At 36.0% G+C, this 19,268-nt stretch overlaps 1 protein-coding gene across 3 annotated transcripts in view; it reads right to left on the bottom strand.

Annotated features, from left to right (window-relative positions):
• Positions 1-17,737, bottom strand: part of TTC17 (tetratricopeptide repeat domain 17) — a 77,700-nt gene extending 59,963 nt beyond the window's left edge. For 2 of the 3 annotated variants that reach the window (XM_005870735.2, XM_005870737.2), the window contains exons 1-5: positions 14,148-14,210; positions 7,169-7,258; positions 3,877-4,046; positions 3,161-3,272; positions 2,823-2,954 (exon numbers count right to left, since the gene is read on the bottom strand). In XM_005870735.2, coding sequence (XP_005870797.1) covers positions 2,823-2,954; positions 3,161-3,272; positions 3,877-4,046; positions 7,169-7,258; positions 14,148-14,180 — 537 coding nt within the window. In that variant the 5' untranslated portion in view covers positions 14,181-14,210. Of the gene's footprint in view, positions 1-2,822; positions 2,955-3,160; positions 3,273-3,876; positions 4,047-7,168; positions 7,259-14,147; positions 14,211-17,716 lie in introns of those variants that run through there. The other variant, XM_005870736.2, reaches the window with a different exon arrangement.
• Positions 17,738-19,268: the final 1,531 nt, after the last annotated feature.

The raw sequence follows: 19,268 nt of genomic DNA, 5'->3' as shown, positions 1-19,268 counted from the left end.
TTTTTTCTCTCTCATCGATGTTTCTAACTCTCTATCCCTCTCCCTTCCTCTCTGTAAAAAATCAATAAAATATATATTAAAAAAAAAAAAAAAAAGAGAGCCTCTTGGTCACCAGTGTGCAAGTGCATCAGGTGTGATCTCCACAGAGAGACCATACAACCACAGGCTATCATTCTAAGGAGGAAACAAAGCTGAAAAGCCCACCAACTGGCCACGATTTAATGGGTCTTACTTATTTCAGGACTTTAGAAGTTAGGAATCAACCTACTTAGAGATGCCAGTTGCTTTACCATGGAATTTCTGAAATTAACGTATTTTAAAGTTTCCTATTTACTTAATATCTGAGTGAAGGTACATACGTAATCAAATGACAGGCTTATGCTGAATATTTGTCATTTTCTCTTTTGTGTTCACAATCTTAAGCCTTCACACTATAATACATTTATAATAAGTGTATTATTTTGTCAACGTAAAAAGGAGTTCTTTTTTTATTATAAGGAGCTCATAAAAAATCTAAACAGACCAAACAAACAAACCAATTAACAAATAAGAGATCATGGACCAAAACCACAAACAATTAAAAAATATGAAACAATGGCCAATTGGCAGGTGAAATGATGTAAAACTTAACAAAAAAATAGAAATGAAAAAGATACAAGTTTCTTTTCAAAAACTGGCAAAGAATGCCCAGCCAGTGTGGTTCAGTGGTTGAGCATCTATCTAAGAACCAGGAGGTCACGATTCCCAGTAAGGGCACATGCCCAGGTTGCAGGCTCTATCCCCAGTAGGGGACGTGCAGGAGGCAGCCGATCAATGATTCTCTTTCATCATTAATGTTTCTATCTCTCCCTCTCCCTTCTTCTCTGAAATTAATAAAAAATATATATTTAAAAAATTAAAAAAATTGGTAAAGATTAAAAAGAATGCCAATACTGGCTACACTGTATATTAAGTTCAGATATTAACTGTAGAAATGTTAGGTTAGTACAGTCTAGTATTTCTGTGGGACAATTTGACAACATGTATGTAAAAGGCCTTAAGAATGTGATAACCCTTCGACCCCACAACTCCACTATTAGCAATTTGTCCTATGAGAATAGTTAAGTTTTAACTATACAGATGTCTAAAAATAAAAATCCAAAAGAATATATTATAAAACAGTAATTATCTCTGTTTTTAAATTATAATTTTTGCTTCATAGATTGATAGATTTTTAAATATAATCTAATTTTTTACAAGCACCAATTATTTTATTTTCAAAGTAGTTATTTTTAAGATTAAAACTAAGTATAATTCTATATTAATCAGCCTATATATTCTACTTCAAAGAAATGTATGATTTTCAAGTGATGTAACTAAAGACTTGAGCACTATGTGCAGTCAGTTAAATTGTTCTTTCACAATTGACTTATATCTTGGGATTGAGCCTCTTTTTTGATAGATAACCTTTTGAGAAAAATTTCCTTCAAATAATCAGATACTTTGATTTTTATCTAATTTTCAGACTTTATATTGTAAACTGGAAAAAAAAGATTAATTAAAATTCTACATGAATTTCTCAAAACATCAGGATAAGCAGAATATTTTACACATATTAGGAGAGAAAAATCATTAAGAAAAATCTTTCTGTAAGATTTCTTATAAAATTTCTCCCCAAATTTATAAATGTTAAAATACCACTGTTAATTACTCCCTCCTTCTTTGGAACACTTTTTTTCTCTTGTCTCTTAGGATCATATTCTTCCGGACACCCTTTTTAGTCTCTTTTGAAATTCCAGACTCATACAGGTATTTCAAAATCAACACGGCCAAAACAGAACTCTATCTTCTCTTCTCTCACCCCCACCCTGCTCCTCCTTCAAGTTGTTCAAGACAAAAATTGAGAAATTATCCTTGATTTCTCTTTTTCTCTCATTCCCTGTTCTAATTCATCAGATTCTAAACTTTTAAACATTTCCTGAAATAGTTCCTTCATTTCCAAAACTAACCATTCTAGTCTAAACCATCTTCATCTCTCTCTTGAACTACTGAAGGATATTTTAAATCCTAGGCCAGTTTCCCTTATTACTCATCAAGCTCTGGGAATGCAATGTTTTACATTATCTTCAGAAAAACAAGATGAAGATGGTAACTTAGCAACAAAAATAATCATATATATAATATCTAATGTATCTGAATAATCATATAAATATACAATGTATGTGAATAAATTATATGTATATAAATGTTGCAATTATACATTTTACTTAATACCACTATAATAATGCTGAGGAACGAGCCTACATTTTAATGTACTCTTTGGGCATAGAGAAGAGCAAAAACCATTTTCTAATTCCCACAAGTTATCCTGATTGTTACATTTAAATTCTTGAGTCCTGTTGCACAATTCCCTGTTTCATTTTTTAAAGTAGATGTTCCCTTAAAAGAAAAAATTAAAAGATTTTATTGTTGGTGGTGATTCTTTTTCATGTTCAGAGAATAATGATCATCTATGCATTATGTGGAGATATAGCAAAGACGCTAACGTTAAATTTTCTTTCACATTCAAAATACATACTCAAACCTATAAGCTCTGTTGCTTATATTATATATAATTTTCTTTTATGAATTAGCTTAAATACATCTTTTTAGCATTCCTTCCTGGGTAATGGCACTGGATTACCAATGTTTTTCTTTAGCTTTAAACTTTACAGTTTCTATTAATGGAACCTCAATTTAAAACCACTCTCTAGATAGAAACAAGCTCGGCAGGTGTTTCCTGAGAGTAAAATATCTCCTGTTCACAGAGAGTTTCCTGGCTCTTTAAGTCAGTGATGACTTACCTTCTGTAGGCCTTCATGAATGAGGTGACCTATGTCATCTATATTCCTTCCTAATCGTTTAGATAAATATGTGAAGATTGGATCTTCTTTAGGTAATAGTGGTGCAGAAAGATTAACTCTCTCTTGTACACCCTGAAAAAGAACAAAAATTGAAAAAGGAGATTATAAAAGACTACAATTCGGTATCTAATAACATTTATTTTGAAGGAATTTTAAAAAATACAAGATGTTTGTAAAATTATAAAGCTATGTGAAAGGAAAAGAAAAAGAGTATTTATAAACAAGAGACTAAATTTGTAAAAATGTACTAAAAAAAAGTCCCACAGCTCTCTACTTACTCGCAAGTGCTGGAAAGCATGTATACTATATGGAAGTTCTAGAATTTTAGTGCAATCAGGTTGCTCAGGGTCTGGAGGGACAGGAGATTCTGTATCTATATAATCTTCAGGGCTAAAATCAAGAAGCAAGAAGCAATAAATGAAAGGTGAAGAAATGTCCAATTTTTCCCTAATTGAACTATATTCTCAAAACATCTGAACTTTACAACCAGTATTACTCAACATTCATAACTTTTTCAGTGTTGTTAGAGTCAAACATTTTGGGAGTTAAAGTTACAGGAGATAAATCAAGAGTGAGAGAGAAAATAGGCTGGTAAGAGAATGTTAAGATCAGGGACTTTTTAAAAACTAATATAACACTGCTAAATTCTTTCTGGAAATATCAAATCAATTTACATTTCTGTTGATAGCCTCTCCATATTTTTACCAGTTTGATAGATGAAAACTATCTAAATGTTTTAATTTGTACGTACTTTATCATTACTGAGAAATATGTCTTCTACATGCTTATTAGTCATTTGTATTTCTTTTGCTATACATTGTTCAATTTACTGCTGCGGTATTAAATATCTTCAATAGTATGTACTTTGAACTTTCAAATTTCAATAAACTTATCTGTGGTTGAAGCTCATTCTCATTGAGAAAGAATTTATTGATTTGAGAAAGATCTGTTCAAGAAAACATACTTTGGGGGGGAGGGAAGAGAATGTCTTTACCTGATGTCTTTGCTCTCCAAAGTTATGTATGTGCCATCATACAGATCCAGGTCCCCTAAGGGCACCTTGGCTTTGATGCAGTCTGGATCTTCTTTATTATGTCTTTGTTCCAGTCCTGTGTCTCTGTCCTCATTCTCTTCTATGTGAATTTTTTGAGCAACTAATTGCTTCTGTTGAGAAGAAAGTTAACACAATGAATTTTTCTAATATTTCCATCTAGATTCCACGTAGGAGAAAGGAGAATTTAATGTACTGAAAAAGCTTGAGAATCCTTTACAAAGGAAGACAAGGATTTTGAACATGCCCTCAATTAATTAAGATGACATCAATAGGCTTCTCTAGACAGGTGAGAATAGCACTGAGATTTGGGGGCTATTTTTTGCCAATACAAAATTGACTAATATACTACAAAAAATGTAGACTATCTTAACTAATCAATCATTAATGAGACTAAATATATTTTCAATATGTGGGTGCTCAACCACTGAGCCACACTGGCCAGGTCAGAATAATCTTTTAAAACAAAAAATAAAATACTAAATTGACAGGAAACCAATTATATTGAAAAATAAATTACATGGTGGTTTGATTAGATTCCTACTTTGGCAAGACAACTTGGAAGATGTCAATAGTCTTAAGTTTTTTAATGTTTGACCATAAATTTCCCAACAGGATTTTAATGTATTCAGTTTCTTTTACCTTCTCCTGAACATGAAAAAAGAGTCTAACATGCTTTAACTAATCACTAACCATGCCCCAAACCGACAACATATTGTTAATTTTATTTAGTTTTATCTTTTAAAACACAAACACAAAAAATATTTAAATAAGTTTAGCAACTTTTTCATCAATGTTTTTACTGACCATTCAGATGTAGCTTTTACTGGATTTACTTTTCTTCTTGCAAAAGTATACCTTTAATTTTATTTAAGTGAGTAAACTCTGTCTTTGTCAGAAAAATCTTTGCTTTGTTCTCATTCTTGAATGATAGTTTTAAAAAAATATAAAATTCTAGTTTGACTGATTTTCTCTTAACAGTCTGAAATTATTCATTCCTCCATTTTCTTCTGATATAGAAGAAGTCTACCTAGTTGTCACTACTTTGCGTATAAATTGTATTATCTAGTCTCATGGCCTTTAAGTCTGCATGTCAATGATAAACAAAGTTACATCTCTCCTGTCACATCTTTACTTCAGAGTCCACACTTGAAGAACCAACTCCCTACCCGATGTCTCCACTTAGATGTCTAATAGGTACCTCAAACTTAACATACCAAAGCCAGACTATCATTGATTTCCATAAACTCCCCAATCCTACACATCCTGTAGTCTTCCCTACCTCAGCTATCATCAATCCATCCTTTCAATCTCCTGGATCAAAAACCCTTGAGTCATTCTTCACCCCTCATCATCTATCTCTCCCCAACCACTCCATGACCATCTCTTCTCTCTAACAGTTTTGGTTCTATCCAGTTCTCAAGTCCAGAAACAAACCTTATAATTTTGGTTTGGAGTTTCTACCTCAAAGAAATATTCTGCCCTAAAATGGGTTTCAGGAAATTGAAGATGCAATTATTTAGCCATTGGATGGTTCAGTTCCTTTTTTGATCATCAGGTTTTGTCTTGTCTTCCCCAGACTCTTTTCATGAACAGATGCTCCATCCCAGTCCTCAAGCAGTAAGCCTGATTCTCTTCATCTTACATGGAATATTGCCAGTTCTCTTAACTCCTCAGAGATGATCTACCACACACCATAGGGTGCTCCTGGCCTTGGAAACCAGCAGGTTTGTAGCTTCAGGCACTTCCCAACTTAGTGTGTCTGTTCCATTTCTGGTCCATGGAGATGTTTATGTTGCTTTTAGGCCTGGCACCATTTTATTTTGATTTCCACTTTATATTTTATCAGCCATTGCTGTGTATATGAAGCAAAAGGAGTGTATTAAGTATAAACTCAATACACTACCTTAACCAATAATTAGTGGACTCAACATTTCTCATTTGTATTTTCACTGATGTGGTGAATGGCATTCTCCCCTGTATATACTCTAATTTAAGGCTCTTTCTCTTTATATTATGTCATAACTAGAGGCCAGGTGCACGAAAATTTGTACTCTCAGGGGGATCCCTCAGTCTGGCCTGCGCCCTCTCGCAATCTGGGACCCCTTGGGGGATGTCCACCTGCCAGCTTAGGCCTGCTCCCCTGAGGATTGGGCCTAAGCCGCAGTCGGACATCCTTAGCGCTGTCGAGAAGGCAGGAGAGTCTACTGCCACCACTGCACTCGCAGTGGTCAGCCTGGCTTGTGGCTGAGTGGAGCTCCCCCTGTGGGAGAGCACTAACCACCAGGGGGCAGCTCCTGTGTTGAGCATCTGCCCTCTGGTGGTCAGTGCACATCATAGCAGCCGGTTGTTCCCAGTCATTCTGCAGTTAGGGTCAATTTGCATATTACTCTTTTATTATATAGGATGACCCCTAAAAAATGGGATAGCATTAAACATATACAATGTGCCTATGCATCTGAAAATAAAAAGTATTTTCTGTACCATTGCATCTTTTGAACACTGTTTTTTAAAGACAGATCAAGCTTCCAAGCATGATAAATATACCTATTGGCAAGCTCAGAGAAGGCCTACATGGCAGTGTTGCAAACTCTAAAATCTAAAGTAACCACAAGGATGGTCTGAAATTAAACTTTAACTAAAAGCAATTATGGTGGGTAGTCAACTCTGGTATCTTCCCTGACAAGGTCAATCTTTACCTTAACTAAGCTTATTGTGTTTTTGCATCTACGATAACATATTGAAATGTCAGGGTAACTTGTAACTTCCCTTTTTTCCGGACCCCTCAGGGCACAGCCAAATGTTCTGGGTGCCAGGACAGATACCACAAATTCCTTCATTGTTATTATCATGTTAATTGTTGACTGTTAACTATCCTGTACCCACCTAAGTAAAAAGAATTATGTGTCTATCATTTTACTCTTTATCCAATCCCAGAGGTTCCCCACCTTTTTGCTTTCTCCTGCCTCTCTAATCTATCAACAATGGATTTTCCATAATCCACCTACGTCTCCTCCTTTGATTAAAATGTATAAAAATAGGTTAAAAAAAACGCCATTCTCTGGGGCACTATCTCAATCCTTTGAGATTCTGCTTCCCAGCACTTGTTGACAGTTTGGCTCAAAAAAACTCGCAAAAATTCTTTACAGGTTTGAATGTTTCTACGTTCACAATACAATAACTCCTGTGAAATGCAACAAGTTTCAGCTGCATATTGCATGCCCACTTGCCTCACCTCCAATTCTTTGAGGTAGTTAACTGTTGTTTCTTGTCTCATTAATATGACTAAGTCATGGGGATGCTTCAAGTTCATTGGTGAATCCACCTGCAAAAAAGCAAGCAATAAATAAAGCTTAGACATTGTTAAGATAATAAAGTTTCCTTTAATATGCTCTAAATTATTGTTCAATCCCCATTATAACCAGTATTATTAGGTACTCAATAAAACTCAAGGGGTATTTAAAAAGTGATCATATAGGAAGGAGACATATGTAATACTCTTTGTAATACTTTAGGCAATAAAAAAAAAGTGATCATATATAAATTTCAGCAAGGAGAATGACAGGTTCAAAAGCTGTCCTTGAACTTCTACTTGAAAGAGCAAGCTTTTGAAGTGAATATTCTGACTTGACTGGTTATATGAGAAATATTCAACATGAGAAGTATTTGGCAATGAATGATAAATTCCTTAAAAGATATTTCACACCTGTAATAACAAAAAGGGATTGTCTTGTCTTGATTATCACATTCCATATCTGAACAGATTTGGAAGCAATAAAAGGAAAGTACTAAAAGGACCAGATTTTTTTCCTCTTTTTTTAAATGTTTTCTTTATTCTTTTTTTCTCACGAAAAATGATTTTAAATATAATGTTACATGCAGTAAACACCAATTATTCAAGAAAAATGATCTTAAATATAATATTACATGTAAAAACATTAATAACCCCAAACACTGAATTAACTCTACAGGTGTCATGGGCTAAATATTCTCATGTCTTCTCTTTTTTTTAATTTAATTTTTTTCCCTTTATTGATTAAGGTATTACATATGTGCCCTTATCCCCCCATTGGCCCGCCCCCCACACACACACACACACTCATGCCCTCACCCCCCTGGTGTCTGTGTCCGTTTGTTAGGCTTATGTGCATGCATACAAGTCCTTTGGTTGATCTTTCCCCCTTACCCCCACCTTCCCCTACCTTCCCTCTGAGGTTTGATAGTCTGATCGATGCTTCTCTGGCTCTGGCTCTATTTTTGTTCATCAGTTTACATTGTTCATTATATTCCACAAATGAGTGAGATCATGTGATATTTATCTTTCTCTGACTGGCTTATTTCACTTAGCATGATGCTCTCCAGGTCCACCCATGCTGTGGCAAATGGTAAGAGTTCCTTTTTTTTTTTTTCACTACAGCGTAGTATTCCATTGTGTAGATGTACCACAGTTTTCTAATCCACTCATCTGCTGATGGGCACTTCAGCTGTTTCCAAATCTTAGCTATGGTAAATTGTGCTGCTATGAACATAGGGGTGCATATATCCTTTCTGATTGGTGTTTCTGATTTCTTTGGATATATTCCTAGAAGTGGGATCACTGGGTCAAATGGGAGTTCCATTTTTAATTTCTTGAGGAAACACCATACTGTTTTCCACAGTGGCTGCACCAGTCTGCATTCCCACCAGCAGTGTAAGAGGAGGTTCCTTTTTCTCCATATCCTCACCAGCACTTGTCGTTTGTTGATCTGTTGATGATAGCCATTCTGACAGGTGTGAGATGGTAACTCATTGTCGTTTGATTTGCATCTCTAGGATGATTAGTGACTTTGAGCACATTTCATATGTCTCTTGGCCTGCTGTATGTCCTCTTTCGAAAAGTGTCTATTTAGGTCCTTTGCCCATTTTTTTTTATTATTGGATTGTTAATCTCCCTTTTGTTAAGTTGTATGAGTAGGACCAAGTTTTGAAAATGATTTATAGAAGCCAAAAATGAAAAATATAACTAACCTTGAGATTTAGTATTTATAACTTATGTTCTCTAGATCATAAACAAGCGACTATATCATTGAAGATGTAGAAAAACGAACTCTCATATGTTGATAGCAGGTTTATAAATTTATTCTTATTTGAAGGGTTATTTGACAACATAATCAAAATGTTATAAGTACATACCCTTTGGCCTGGAAATATAAACTCTAGGAAACTATCCTATAGTCATTCTTAAACAAGTAGGCAGATATATATACAAGGATGCTCACTATAAGACCTTAGCTGGAAAAAACAAAACAAAAACCTAATCCATCAGTAAGGAAATAGGGAAATCCATTATCCAAGGGAATGGGATAGAGAAAGCTAGACCTACTGTCCTGCAAAAATGTTCACAATGTATAGTTAACTAAAAACAATAAAGAATAATAAGTATACTATGATTTTTTAAAGAAATTATGTGTACACTTTTATAGATAGAGATGTATACAAGTCTGTGTATGCACAAACTAAATTGGCTTATAGTGGTGTCTTTTGGGAAATGGGATAGAAAGGAGAGGTGTATTCATGCTTTTACTTTACATACACATATTTATTTTTAAATTGTTGGGAATGTACACATAACACTTTTAAAATAAGGAAGAATAATTCACATACATTTATATACATCTTTTGAATTTCAGAAAAATCTAAGACATTGACTGTCCTTGGTACCTAAGGGATAAAATGAAGTTCACGCTATCTCGTATTGTTGGGTTGCCAAATTATACACCAGCCCTTCAGGAAGTTCCATTCTGAGAAGAAACTATCTTTTTATAACCTCTAAGAAATTGACATCTGCTCAACTAATTGATTTTAGAGCTAACTTTTTACCTGCAGAAGATAGCCTAGCTTAAACCTTGGTAAATATGAGAGCCCATTAAAAATTATTTTAAAAAGAGGGGATAAGAACAACATAAAATAAGGTTGGCTTTAATTATATACACAAAACAACTGGACAATGTTGAGTGACTACAATAAAACTTACCTGCCTTTGCTCATTCTACCATCTTGGAGAGGCCAGAAGAAAAAGAAATGCTAGTCCCAAGTAACTTCCACTCATACTTTCATTGCAATGATCTGAACTACATAATTACTATTATCTAGTTACATAATTATCACCTCTCCTGGTCTTGCTTTTAAGATGAAATCCCTTCACTGCTACCTGGCCTTCCCACTATATTGGAATTTACATTAAAACTTATCTGAATTTTTGCCTTCTGAGGCAAATTCTTTGGCCCCCTTAATAAAAATTTTGCCTTATACTGGAAAAAAAAACTTTTCTGAATTTAAAAGGCACTAAAAATATAATAGCCATGCCTATACATGGCCACCTGAGCTGTAAATCTATATCAAATAATCACGCCTACCAAAGGCCTACAAGCAAAATGTTGTTTATCTCAATAAGAGGTGGAAAATTTTGCTTCTCTTTTCAATAGTAGTTGAACAAATTCCCAACAGGCATATATGAAAGCTACTACAATAAATTGAATTTGGACCAATTTAAAATTCAAAGCCCATCAATTTTCTTTACAATATGATATATTTGTGATATGTTATAGCATACCAAAATTTTTATAGGAGAAAATGTAAAAGCTACAGCCAGTGGCTAAGAGTACAAAAGAGCTATACATAAGAAAGCCAAAGAAAGTCTGCTTACTTTGCAACTTTATCTATTTCTCAAGAGGTGGCTATTTAGTATGTGACTTTATATAAAGTATTTTTCAGTGAGGATTTTTTAGAAAAAAATATTGGAGGAGTGAGAGTGAAAGTGGGAATATGACATTCCTATTCCAAAATACCTAACCAGTCTGATTACCTGGTATTTGGAGAATTGTAAGAGGAATAAAAGAATGAGATAAATGAAGGTTTACATTAGAGAACTAAATGCAGGGGTGGGGAATGTCTGGCCCTTCCAACGCATCAGGGGTGAGTAATTGTTTGACCAAAATACAGTAGGCTAATTTTTAGCTGATAATTTTGTATGGCCAGAGAATGATGTTATAAATACCCAAATGGCCTTTGGCAGAAAAAAGTTTCCCCACCCCCGATTTAAAGTATAATCTTAGTTTTAGATTAAAAAGATACTAGATAACCAGGGCTTTATGTATTTGAATAGCATGGGTTTGGCCAACATTCAAATATAAGGAAATACTTTTCATTTCCTTGAAGCTTTTATTTCAACAAGATACAGCAGCTAGAGGAGGTATAAAGTGATCTGCAGAAGGAAGGGAGTCCACTGACAGCTGTGTTTCTCTTTTTACATGGCAGCAAATGGCATGGACCTTCGCCAGATAAGGGTTAGCAGTAAATGATTTATAGCCTGACATATATTTTTATTGAGGTATCTTCAAGTTCTTAAATTGTAAGACATGATAATTATCCTTGGCAAATGCCAATCAGCTCAAATTTCTCTCCTTTCAAAAACACCCCTCCTTCTTAGAAGATTACAAATACCACACCATCCACTCAACCAGGCCCACTATGAGTCAATATTCAGAACCTATGTCCTCTTATTTTATACAAATAGTCAAAAGGAATGGTAATATCCTTTAAATCCAGCTGACATTTCATATATCATATTTCGAGAATGGTAGTTTCTAGTTGGTGGACTCTGGATGATTATGAACCCAGTGAAATGCTATCTCTCTGACTCCACTTGTTCAAGCCTGCGTTGTTCTCATGGCCTTCTGGCTCCTGCTTTAGACAAGCTAATCATTAGAGGAATTCTGTGTGGGGCTTGAATTTTTATAAAAATAGCCCCTCCCATTTTCCCTTCCCTTGACATAAAAGAAGCCTGAATCTTGTACTTTCTTAAAATGGATTTGAGGAACTACCAGGGCCCCCATCTTCTTGGTGGTTGGTGCCTTCTTGGTCAATAAACCTTTCCTTACTCCAAACTCTGATGTTTTTAGTTTTGGCATTCTGAAGCTTCCAGCAAAGGGACTTTGGAGGGTAACAATCATTCTTTTCTTGTGTTTTCTGACTTTTTCTACAGGGAACACATATTACTTAAATATATAAAGTAGTTCCTTTTTTTTTTTTTTTTTAGAGTGCTATCTATGGGTCATCTTGTTAAAAGGAATCTTTAGAGCACTATGCAACATGTATTTATTAAAAACTTATTTTTATTGCTGAAAGTATACAGATATCCTCTCCCCACCCCACTGACTCCTTCCAGGCCTTCCCTGCACAACTGTCTGTCCATGAGCTATGCACATCTATAATAATAAAAGCATAATATGCTAATTAGACTGGATGTCCTTCTGGACGACCTTCTGGACAAAGCCGGGGCTGCAAGGGAAGTCTGGGTCCCGGGTGCCAGAGGGAAGCCGGTCTGGCAGCCGGGGGAAGTAAGGCCTACTCTTGCACAAATTTCATGCATTGGGCCTCTAGTATGCATATAAGTTCATTGGTTAATGACAAGTGTAAGCTCAAGTCTGAGGAACAATTTTGTAGCTTTCCCTTGTATATTTATAGAGAAAAAGTTTCTCTCACAGATGTGGGGGCCAGGCAAAACACTTCAAAAAGCAACATCTATTGTATTTTCTTGTTCCTTATCTCCCTCCCCTCAGATTTTTATCCTGATCTTAAATCTAGGTCATTGCCATTTTCAACTAATCATCCAAGGAGCCCTCACCTTTGTGACTCCCATCATACTAATATAATAAAAGCCTAATATGCAAATTGTCCCCTCAACCAGGAGTTCGACTGGAAGTTCGACCAGGGGGCGGGGCCGGCCAGCCAACTGTGGGAAGGGAGGTCCTGGCTGGCAGTTTCTAGGGACCCTACCTGTGAACGAATTTTGTGCACTGGGCCTCTAGTACTAATATAGTGGCAAGGTGAGTTTTAGAGGGAAGGGATGAGGGAGGCAGAAGAGTCTGCCCACTTTGCATGCACCTTCTTTCAGGTCTAGAGAAGTGCAAGTTCACAAAATAACAGTCACCCTCAGCTCTTGAGAGGGAAGTACACAGGCTCCTGCCTATAATTGTCAAAACTTTAATATTAATATGAACAGGTCTTTCACTAGAAACATTTACTTGTATAAGATCAATAAAACACTATCATTATGAACTGTGTGGGTTTCGGAAATATTTTTTTAAAGATGACATTTTTGCTTCTAGAGTACTTGTCCAGTATTTTAATGAGAAATTAAAAGTCAGTCTCAATTTTATAAGCTATCAAGTTATCAAAACTAAATATAAACTTTAAATAAACAAAAATATTGAATCCTGACCATCTCATGAATTTTTATGGCCTTATATCCCTAGTTTTAAAAGTCTTACCCTCAATTAGATGTTACTTTTTTTTTGCATAGTTCCTGGAAGACACAGTTGTACGTGCTTAAAGTCACATGAAATAATCTAGGTATTTGAAGTATATTATCTATATATATAAAAGCCTAAGTGTCCGTTATGACGGGTCAACCGAACAACCGGTCGACCGGTTGCTATGACGTGCACTGACCACCAAGGGGCAGATGCTCAACACAGGAGCTGCCCCCTGGTGGTCAGTGCACTCCCACAGCCACCTCCCGTGGCTGGCCAGCCTCCTGCGGTCCATCCCCCCGGCCATCCCCGATTGGCCCTGATTGCGACTGGGCAAGATGGCCCCGATCGACCCTGATCGCCGGCCAGGCTGAGGGACCCCACCCGTACACAAATTCATGCACTGGGCCTCTAGTATAGCTATAATCTGGATTTGGATATGTAGTGTTGCAGCCAATTTTGTGAGAATATTCATGTCAAATAAACACCATTTTCCTAACTGATAGTCAAGTTAATTTTTCAATTTAAACATGAACAACTTCTAATAAAAGTACCTTTAGCCTACATTTTCTGATTTATGTAAGCAAGAACTATACAAAAAAACAATGAATAAAGTAGACAATTTACAATTTTCAAGGAAAGAGAATGAAACACTGAATCAAGACAGAAGAGTCATGGATATTTATCATTCCAATAGTTATGATATTCTTGTAAATATCTACAGAAACAATGTAGCTAAACAGAATTGTTTTATATGTAACTCAGAAGTGATTCTCATTCCAGCAGCAAATATTTATGAAACATAGAATAATGGTCTAATAAATGTCCATGTCCCAATTCCCTGAAGCTCTGAATATGTTAGGTTACATGGCAAAAGGAAATTAAGGTAACTGATAGAGTTAAGGTGGATATTCAGATTACCTTAATTAAGACAGACAGTATAACCTGGATCATCCAGGTGAGCCCAATGTAATCACAGGTTCCTTAAAAGTAGAATAGTTCTGTCAACTATAATTTTAAAAATGAAAAAATATTTAAAAATAAATAAAAGTAGTCAACTCTATAACAACAACAAAGTGGAACAGGGAAGTCAAAGGGAGAGATGTGATTAAGGGGAAATGGTCAGAGGTGCAATGTTGCTGGCTTTGAAGATGTAATACAAAGGGGCCAAGAGAGAGTGCCCTTCTAGTTACTAAATGGGATGCTGTCTGATTTATGAATCACATAATAAAACCAACTAGATCTTCACATTCACTCAGGTGAATTTTGTTAACAGATTTGGTGACAGCTTCAGAAGCAAGTGAACTGATGGTACTCTGGGGCAATGAGAACACAGGCGCAGCTCCCACAAACACCATTTTGAGTTCACTGTCTTTCAGTATCCCCGGGATACTGGCATACCCATTTCCCCCTCAATAAAATGGGCATAGCTGGTGGTATATTCAGGGAAGTGGCCCAATACGCTCAGAAAGAAGGCTGTACTAGATTTGCTACCAGTGGTCATCTCAGATGCTTCCCCAACACCTCTGGTAAAAAGAGAATAAGGAGAATTGAGAAATCAAAACTATCCTTGGGCCCAGGATATGCCTGCTATCTCTTTTCATGTTTCCTTAACCTAATTCCTCGCTGAATTGGGCAAAGAAACCCACAACATTGATGATGTAGTTTACTAGCTGGCCCCTTGAGCCCAGTAATTTTTAAAACTGTGTTATAAACTTTCACTAAAAAGTTTAACTAAAAAAAAATTGCATGAACATCCACAAGTAGACTAAAAGGTAGAAAAGATCCAGGTCCACACACATAGTATACATACAAAAGAAAAAATTATCTTAGTATCATTTTTGCTTATCAAGTATATTGAACTATAAATAAACTTCAGCCACAACAGTAAGAAAAAAGGAAAAAACATAATAAGCACCTTGGAGCAAATTCTGCCAGGGCAAATATTTAGACACTGCTTATTCTTGGTTCAGTATAAAGAGGCTGCCCTAGCTGGTTTGGCTCAGTGGATAGAGCATCGGCTCGCAGACTAAAGGGTTCTGGGTTCAATTCTGGTCAAGGACATGTACCTCGGTTGCAGGCTCAATTCCCAAGCCCTGGTTGGGGCATGTGAGAGAGGCAACCAATCGATGTGTCTCTCTCACATCAATGTTCCTCTCTCTCTGCTCTCTACCTCACCTTTCCACTCTCTCTAAAAATCAATGGAAAAATATCTTCAGGTGAGCATTAACAAACAAACAACAAAAAAAGAGGCTGACTTTGCCTTTGAAATAAAGATAAACAATATCAATTGCTTGAGCACTTGAAATCCTAATTTCCTATGAAACCCCTCTCTCTCCCTTCATTGGGAACTTGCTAACATTTCTCAAATAATCAATCTCCTGAATAGAATTCCCATTTTCCCAGAAGTATCCCACAAGTAAATGTAATTCTTCTTTGTGTCAATGCCACTGGCTTTTACAATTTAACTAATTTCTGTACACTTTTATTAAAAAAGTAATGATTGATGTTGGCAAAATCATTGCACCATCTTTGTTCCTGTTATTATTTGTTATTTTTGTTTGTTTAGGTTTGGTGATGTTTAAAATAATATCAGAATACACCATTAAACATTTCCTCTGTTTAAAATATCAAAGTACACCATTAGATACTTCCTCTATTTCATGATCTGAAAAAAAAAAGTGGGGGAGGGAGGCAAGAGGCAAGGAATGTGGGTGGCAACTAGAAAAGGCAAGGAAATGGTTTCTCCCCTAGAACCTCCTGTAAGATATATACTGCTTCTGTCCCCTTGGGTATAGTGAAATACAAGATGGACTTCTCACACAGAGAACTGTAAAATAATAAATTTGTGTTGTTTTAAATCACTCAATTAGTGATTTTTAACAGCAGCATTAGAAAACTAATATAAGCACCCACTAAGTACCAGAAATAATACTGGACATAATGGAGATTAATAAAAACCATGGCAGTTTAAAAGTTTTTAGTTAGATGGGTACTGAGTTGTATCTTCCTAAAATACATACATTGAAGCCCTAACCCCCAAGTGATAACTGGAGAATGGGCCCAGGGAGGTAATTCAGTTTAGATGAGGTCATGAGGTTGGGCCCTGCAGGATGGGATTAGTGACCTTTTAAGAGGAGACACCAGAGAGCTTACTTTCTTTCTCTCTGCCCTGTGAGAGCAAGAATGCAGCTATCTGCAAGCCAGAAAGAGAGCCTCCCCAGAATCTGACCCTGGTGATCTTCAAAACTGTGAGAAAATAAACTTCTGTTGCTTAAGCCACCCAGGTGACAGTATTTTGTTACAGCACCCCAAGCTGAGACAGATGTGTTAACCAAATATTGGAAAAGTGACACTAAAATCAGTGCCAGAAATGGGATCTTAGTAACTTTATCATTACTCAGGTAATAGTAAACTCAACAGCCAGGAAATTACCTGCTGTTCAAGCTAGAAAATGTTGCTCTAAAAAAGACACAATTGAATAAAGTTTAACTTGATTACTCATCAAAGCATTAGTTGTATCAACTGTGGGCAGAGAGTGGGGGGGGGGGGAACCTCCAGCTTGACTGCAATCCCAACAAGTGTGAAATAAGCATTAATGACAAAGGTTTAATTTTTCTATGAAGATAAAACCAAACTGAAGGTTCCTTTTGTCCGGACTTCTACTTATGGCTGCAACACTTTAGTGAAGCGTAATGGATGGCATAATGGTTTTTCACTAGAATTGGATTATGAACAAAGGTTTTATATGGTCCAAACACTGTTGGGTATTTTCAAACACTCCTGATGCAGTCCCTTAGGAGGACAAGTGGGCAATACTTAAGAAAATGAAATAAAATGCATTCTTACAACCAGGAAATTCCATTTCAAAGAATTTATCTTACAGACAGACATACTCAATAGAAGCACACAAAGATATATGTATGACCATGTTCACACTGGGAAAACCTGGAAACAATCTAAATGTCCCTCATTAAGGAACTGGTTAAATAAGTCACAGAATATCTATACAACTGAATACTATACAGCCTTAAGGTAGAAGGGGTTAGCTTTTTATTTCTGACATGGATAGATGTTTAAGTCTTATTAAGTGAATGAAAGATAATGGTGAGACATGTTTCCAGCTGTGTGTTTAAAACAAATCTACATGTATATGTGTGTGTGTGTTTGCAAATGAAAAGGAACTTTTTGGAAGAATGCACAACTAATTCTGTGATTGCTTCCAGGAAGGTTTGTGAGTAGTTACAAAACTTTCACTTTTCATTTTATAACATGCTAAGTAGCTTGGAAAAAAACTTGAACAATGAGCATGTATTTTATAATTTTAAGTTCAATTATAAAATTGAAAAAATTATTTAATTTTGGTATTTGTGTTACAAATAAAACTACACAATTTTTGTTATTGTTAGTATCAATGTTTAGCACTGCAGCAAAGAAAACAGAGTTTAGAATCAAATCTGGGCTTAAGTTCACACTCTGCGACTTCTTACCTGCATGGCCTTTGGCAAGGAATTTAACCACACTCAGCCTAAATTTCTTTACTTATAAGAGATCAATACCCACGTTTTCTGGGTCTGTATGAGAATAAAAATGAGATAATAGGAAAATACTTGGTAAAGTGTTCAGTGAAATACAGGCATTAAATTGTTTTATTACAACAAAAGTTTCCTGTTGAAATCCTAAATTACAGTCACTTCCATGTATGACTGTATCAAATACAAACTCTATGAAGGCAGGGGCAGTATCTCCCTCACCGCTGTCTTCCAAGTACTTAACAAAGAAATCACTCAAACGGGTGTAGAATGTGTGAGCTAAGCCAGCCAAGTGTTAATGGGCACACAAAAAGCACTCAGCAAATACGTGCTTAAATAAAAACGTTCCTGACTCCATTTGGCCATGTTTGGCAGGTACTCTACTCCCTTGAGTTTTACTAAAGATTAATTACCCATCTCAACTCCCCACTCAAGTGGAAAAGACTGACCATTAGGCTCCCTCTTGGCAGTCACCTGATTTTAATTAAAAAATAACTAAGTGCCTCAGAGGGAAAGTGAGGACTGAAGTAAGAGGTTAGTAAAAAATGCATGAGTGAGTTCTTTTCTAAAGTTAGATTCACGAAGTAGTTACTACTTGACTAAACAAATGTGGGAGGCACAATATGATCTGTCCAGTGTGAACGCCCAGTAGTATGTCTTGAAAGCAAATATATACTTAGGCTTATATAAAATTGTCATGACCTTATAAATTTTGTTTGTTTGTTGTTAATCCTCACCTGAGGATATTTTTTCCATTGCTTTTAAGAGAGAGTGGAAGGGGGGGGGGGAGCAGGAGAGAGAGAAAAACACTGATGTGAGAGACACATCCACTGGTTGCCTTCCACGTGTGCCCCACCTGGGGGTGGGGAGTGAACTCACAACAGAGGTACCTGTTCTTGACTGGATATCTGAACCTGTAACCCTTCAGTGTGTGGGCCGTTGCTCTATCCACTGAGCATACCAGCCAGGGCTGTTTTTAATAAATCTTTCTTTTGTACTTGTTTCTATTAAAGAAGTTCCTTAATATTAAGTAACTTACCTAAATTTACATATGCAATTAATGTAATAATGCCACAACCTAAAATATGAGTTATTTGAGCATATCATAAAAGGTATGTTAAGGAGGTAGTATATCCAAATACTCAACAGGAAAGGAGATTATATGAGACACGGTTTTACAACACTGGTTCTCATACCAGGTTTTTAGAGAAGTCTTAAGTTGCCTACACCTTTTATTCATAACAGAGAGACAAGGAATTGGTTTATCCCCATTAAAGTAAACATACTTTCCCTCCTCCAGATTACTAACATGGTGGTGGCTCTTCAGTAGGCGGAGATGACGTGCAAGAGCCATTACAGGTGTAAGTAACTGCTTGCACACAGACATGCACATTCTCTTCCTTTCACTTAATCAGCATTTCCTGAATTTATACCACATGTCAGTCATTGTTTTAGGCCCTGCGTTATGTTCTTATAGAAAACAAGCAATGAAATATATATTACAATACAG

The sequence above is a fragment of the Myotis brandtii genome, unplaced genomic scaffold, assembly GCF_000412655.1.
Source record: "Myotis brandtii unplaced genomic scaffold, ASM41265v1 scaffold324, whole genome shotgun sequence".
NCBI classification, from domain to species: Eukaryota; Metazoa; Chordata; class Mammalia; order Chiroptera; family Vespertilionidae; genus Myotis; species Myotis brandtii.
The sequence above is the reverse complement of the archived record's forward strand: the minus strand, read 5'-3'. Positions and strand labels throughout refer to the sequence as shown.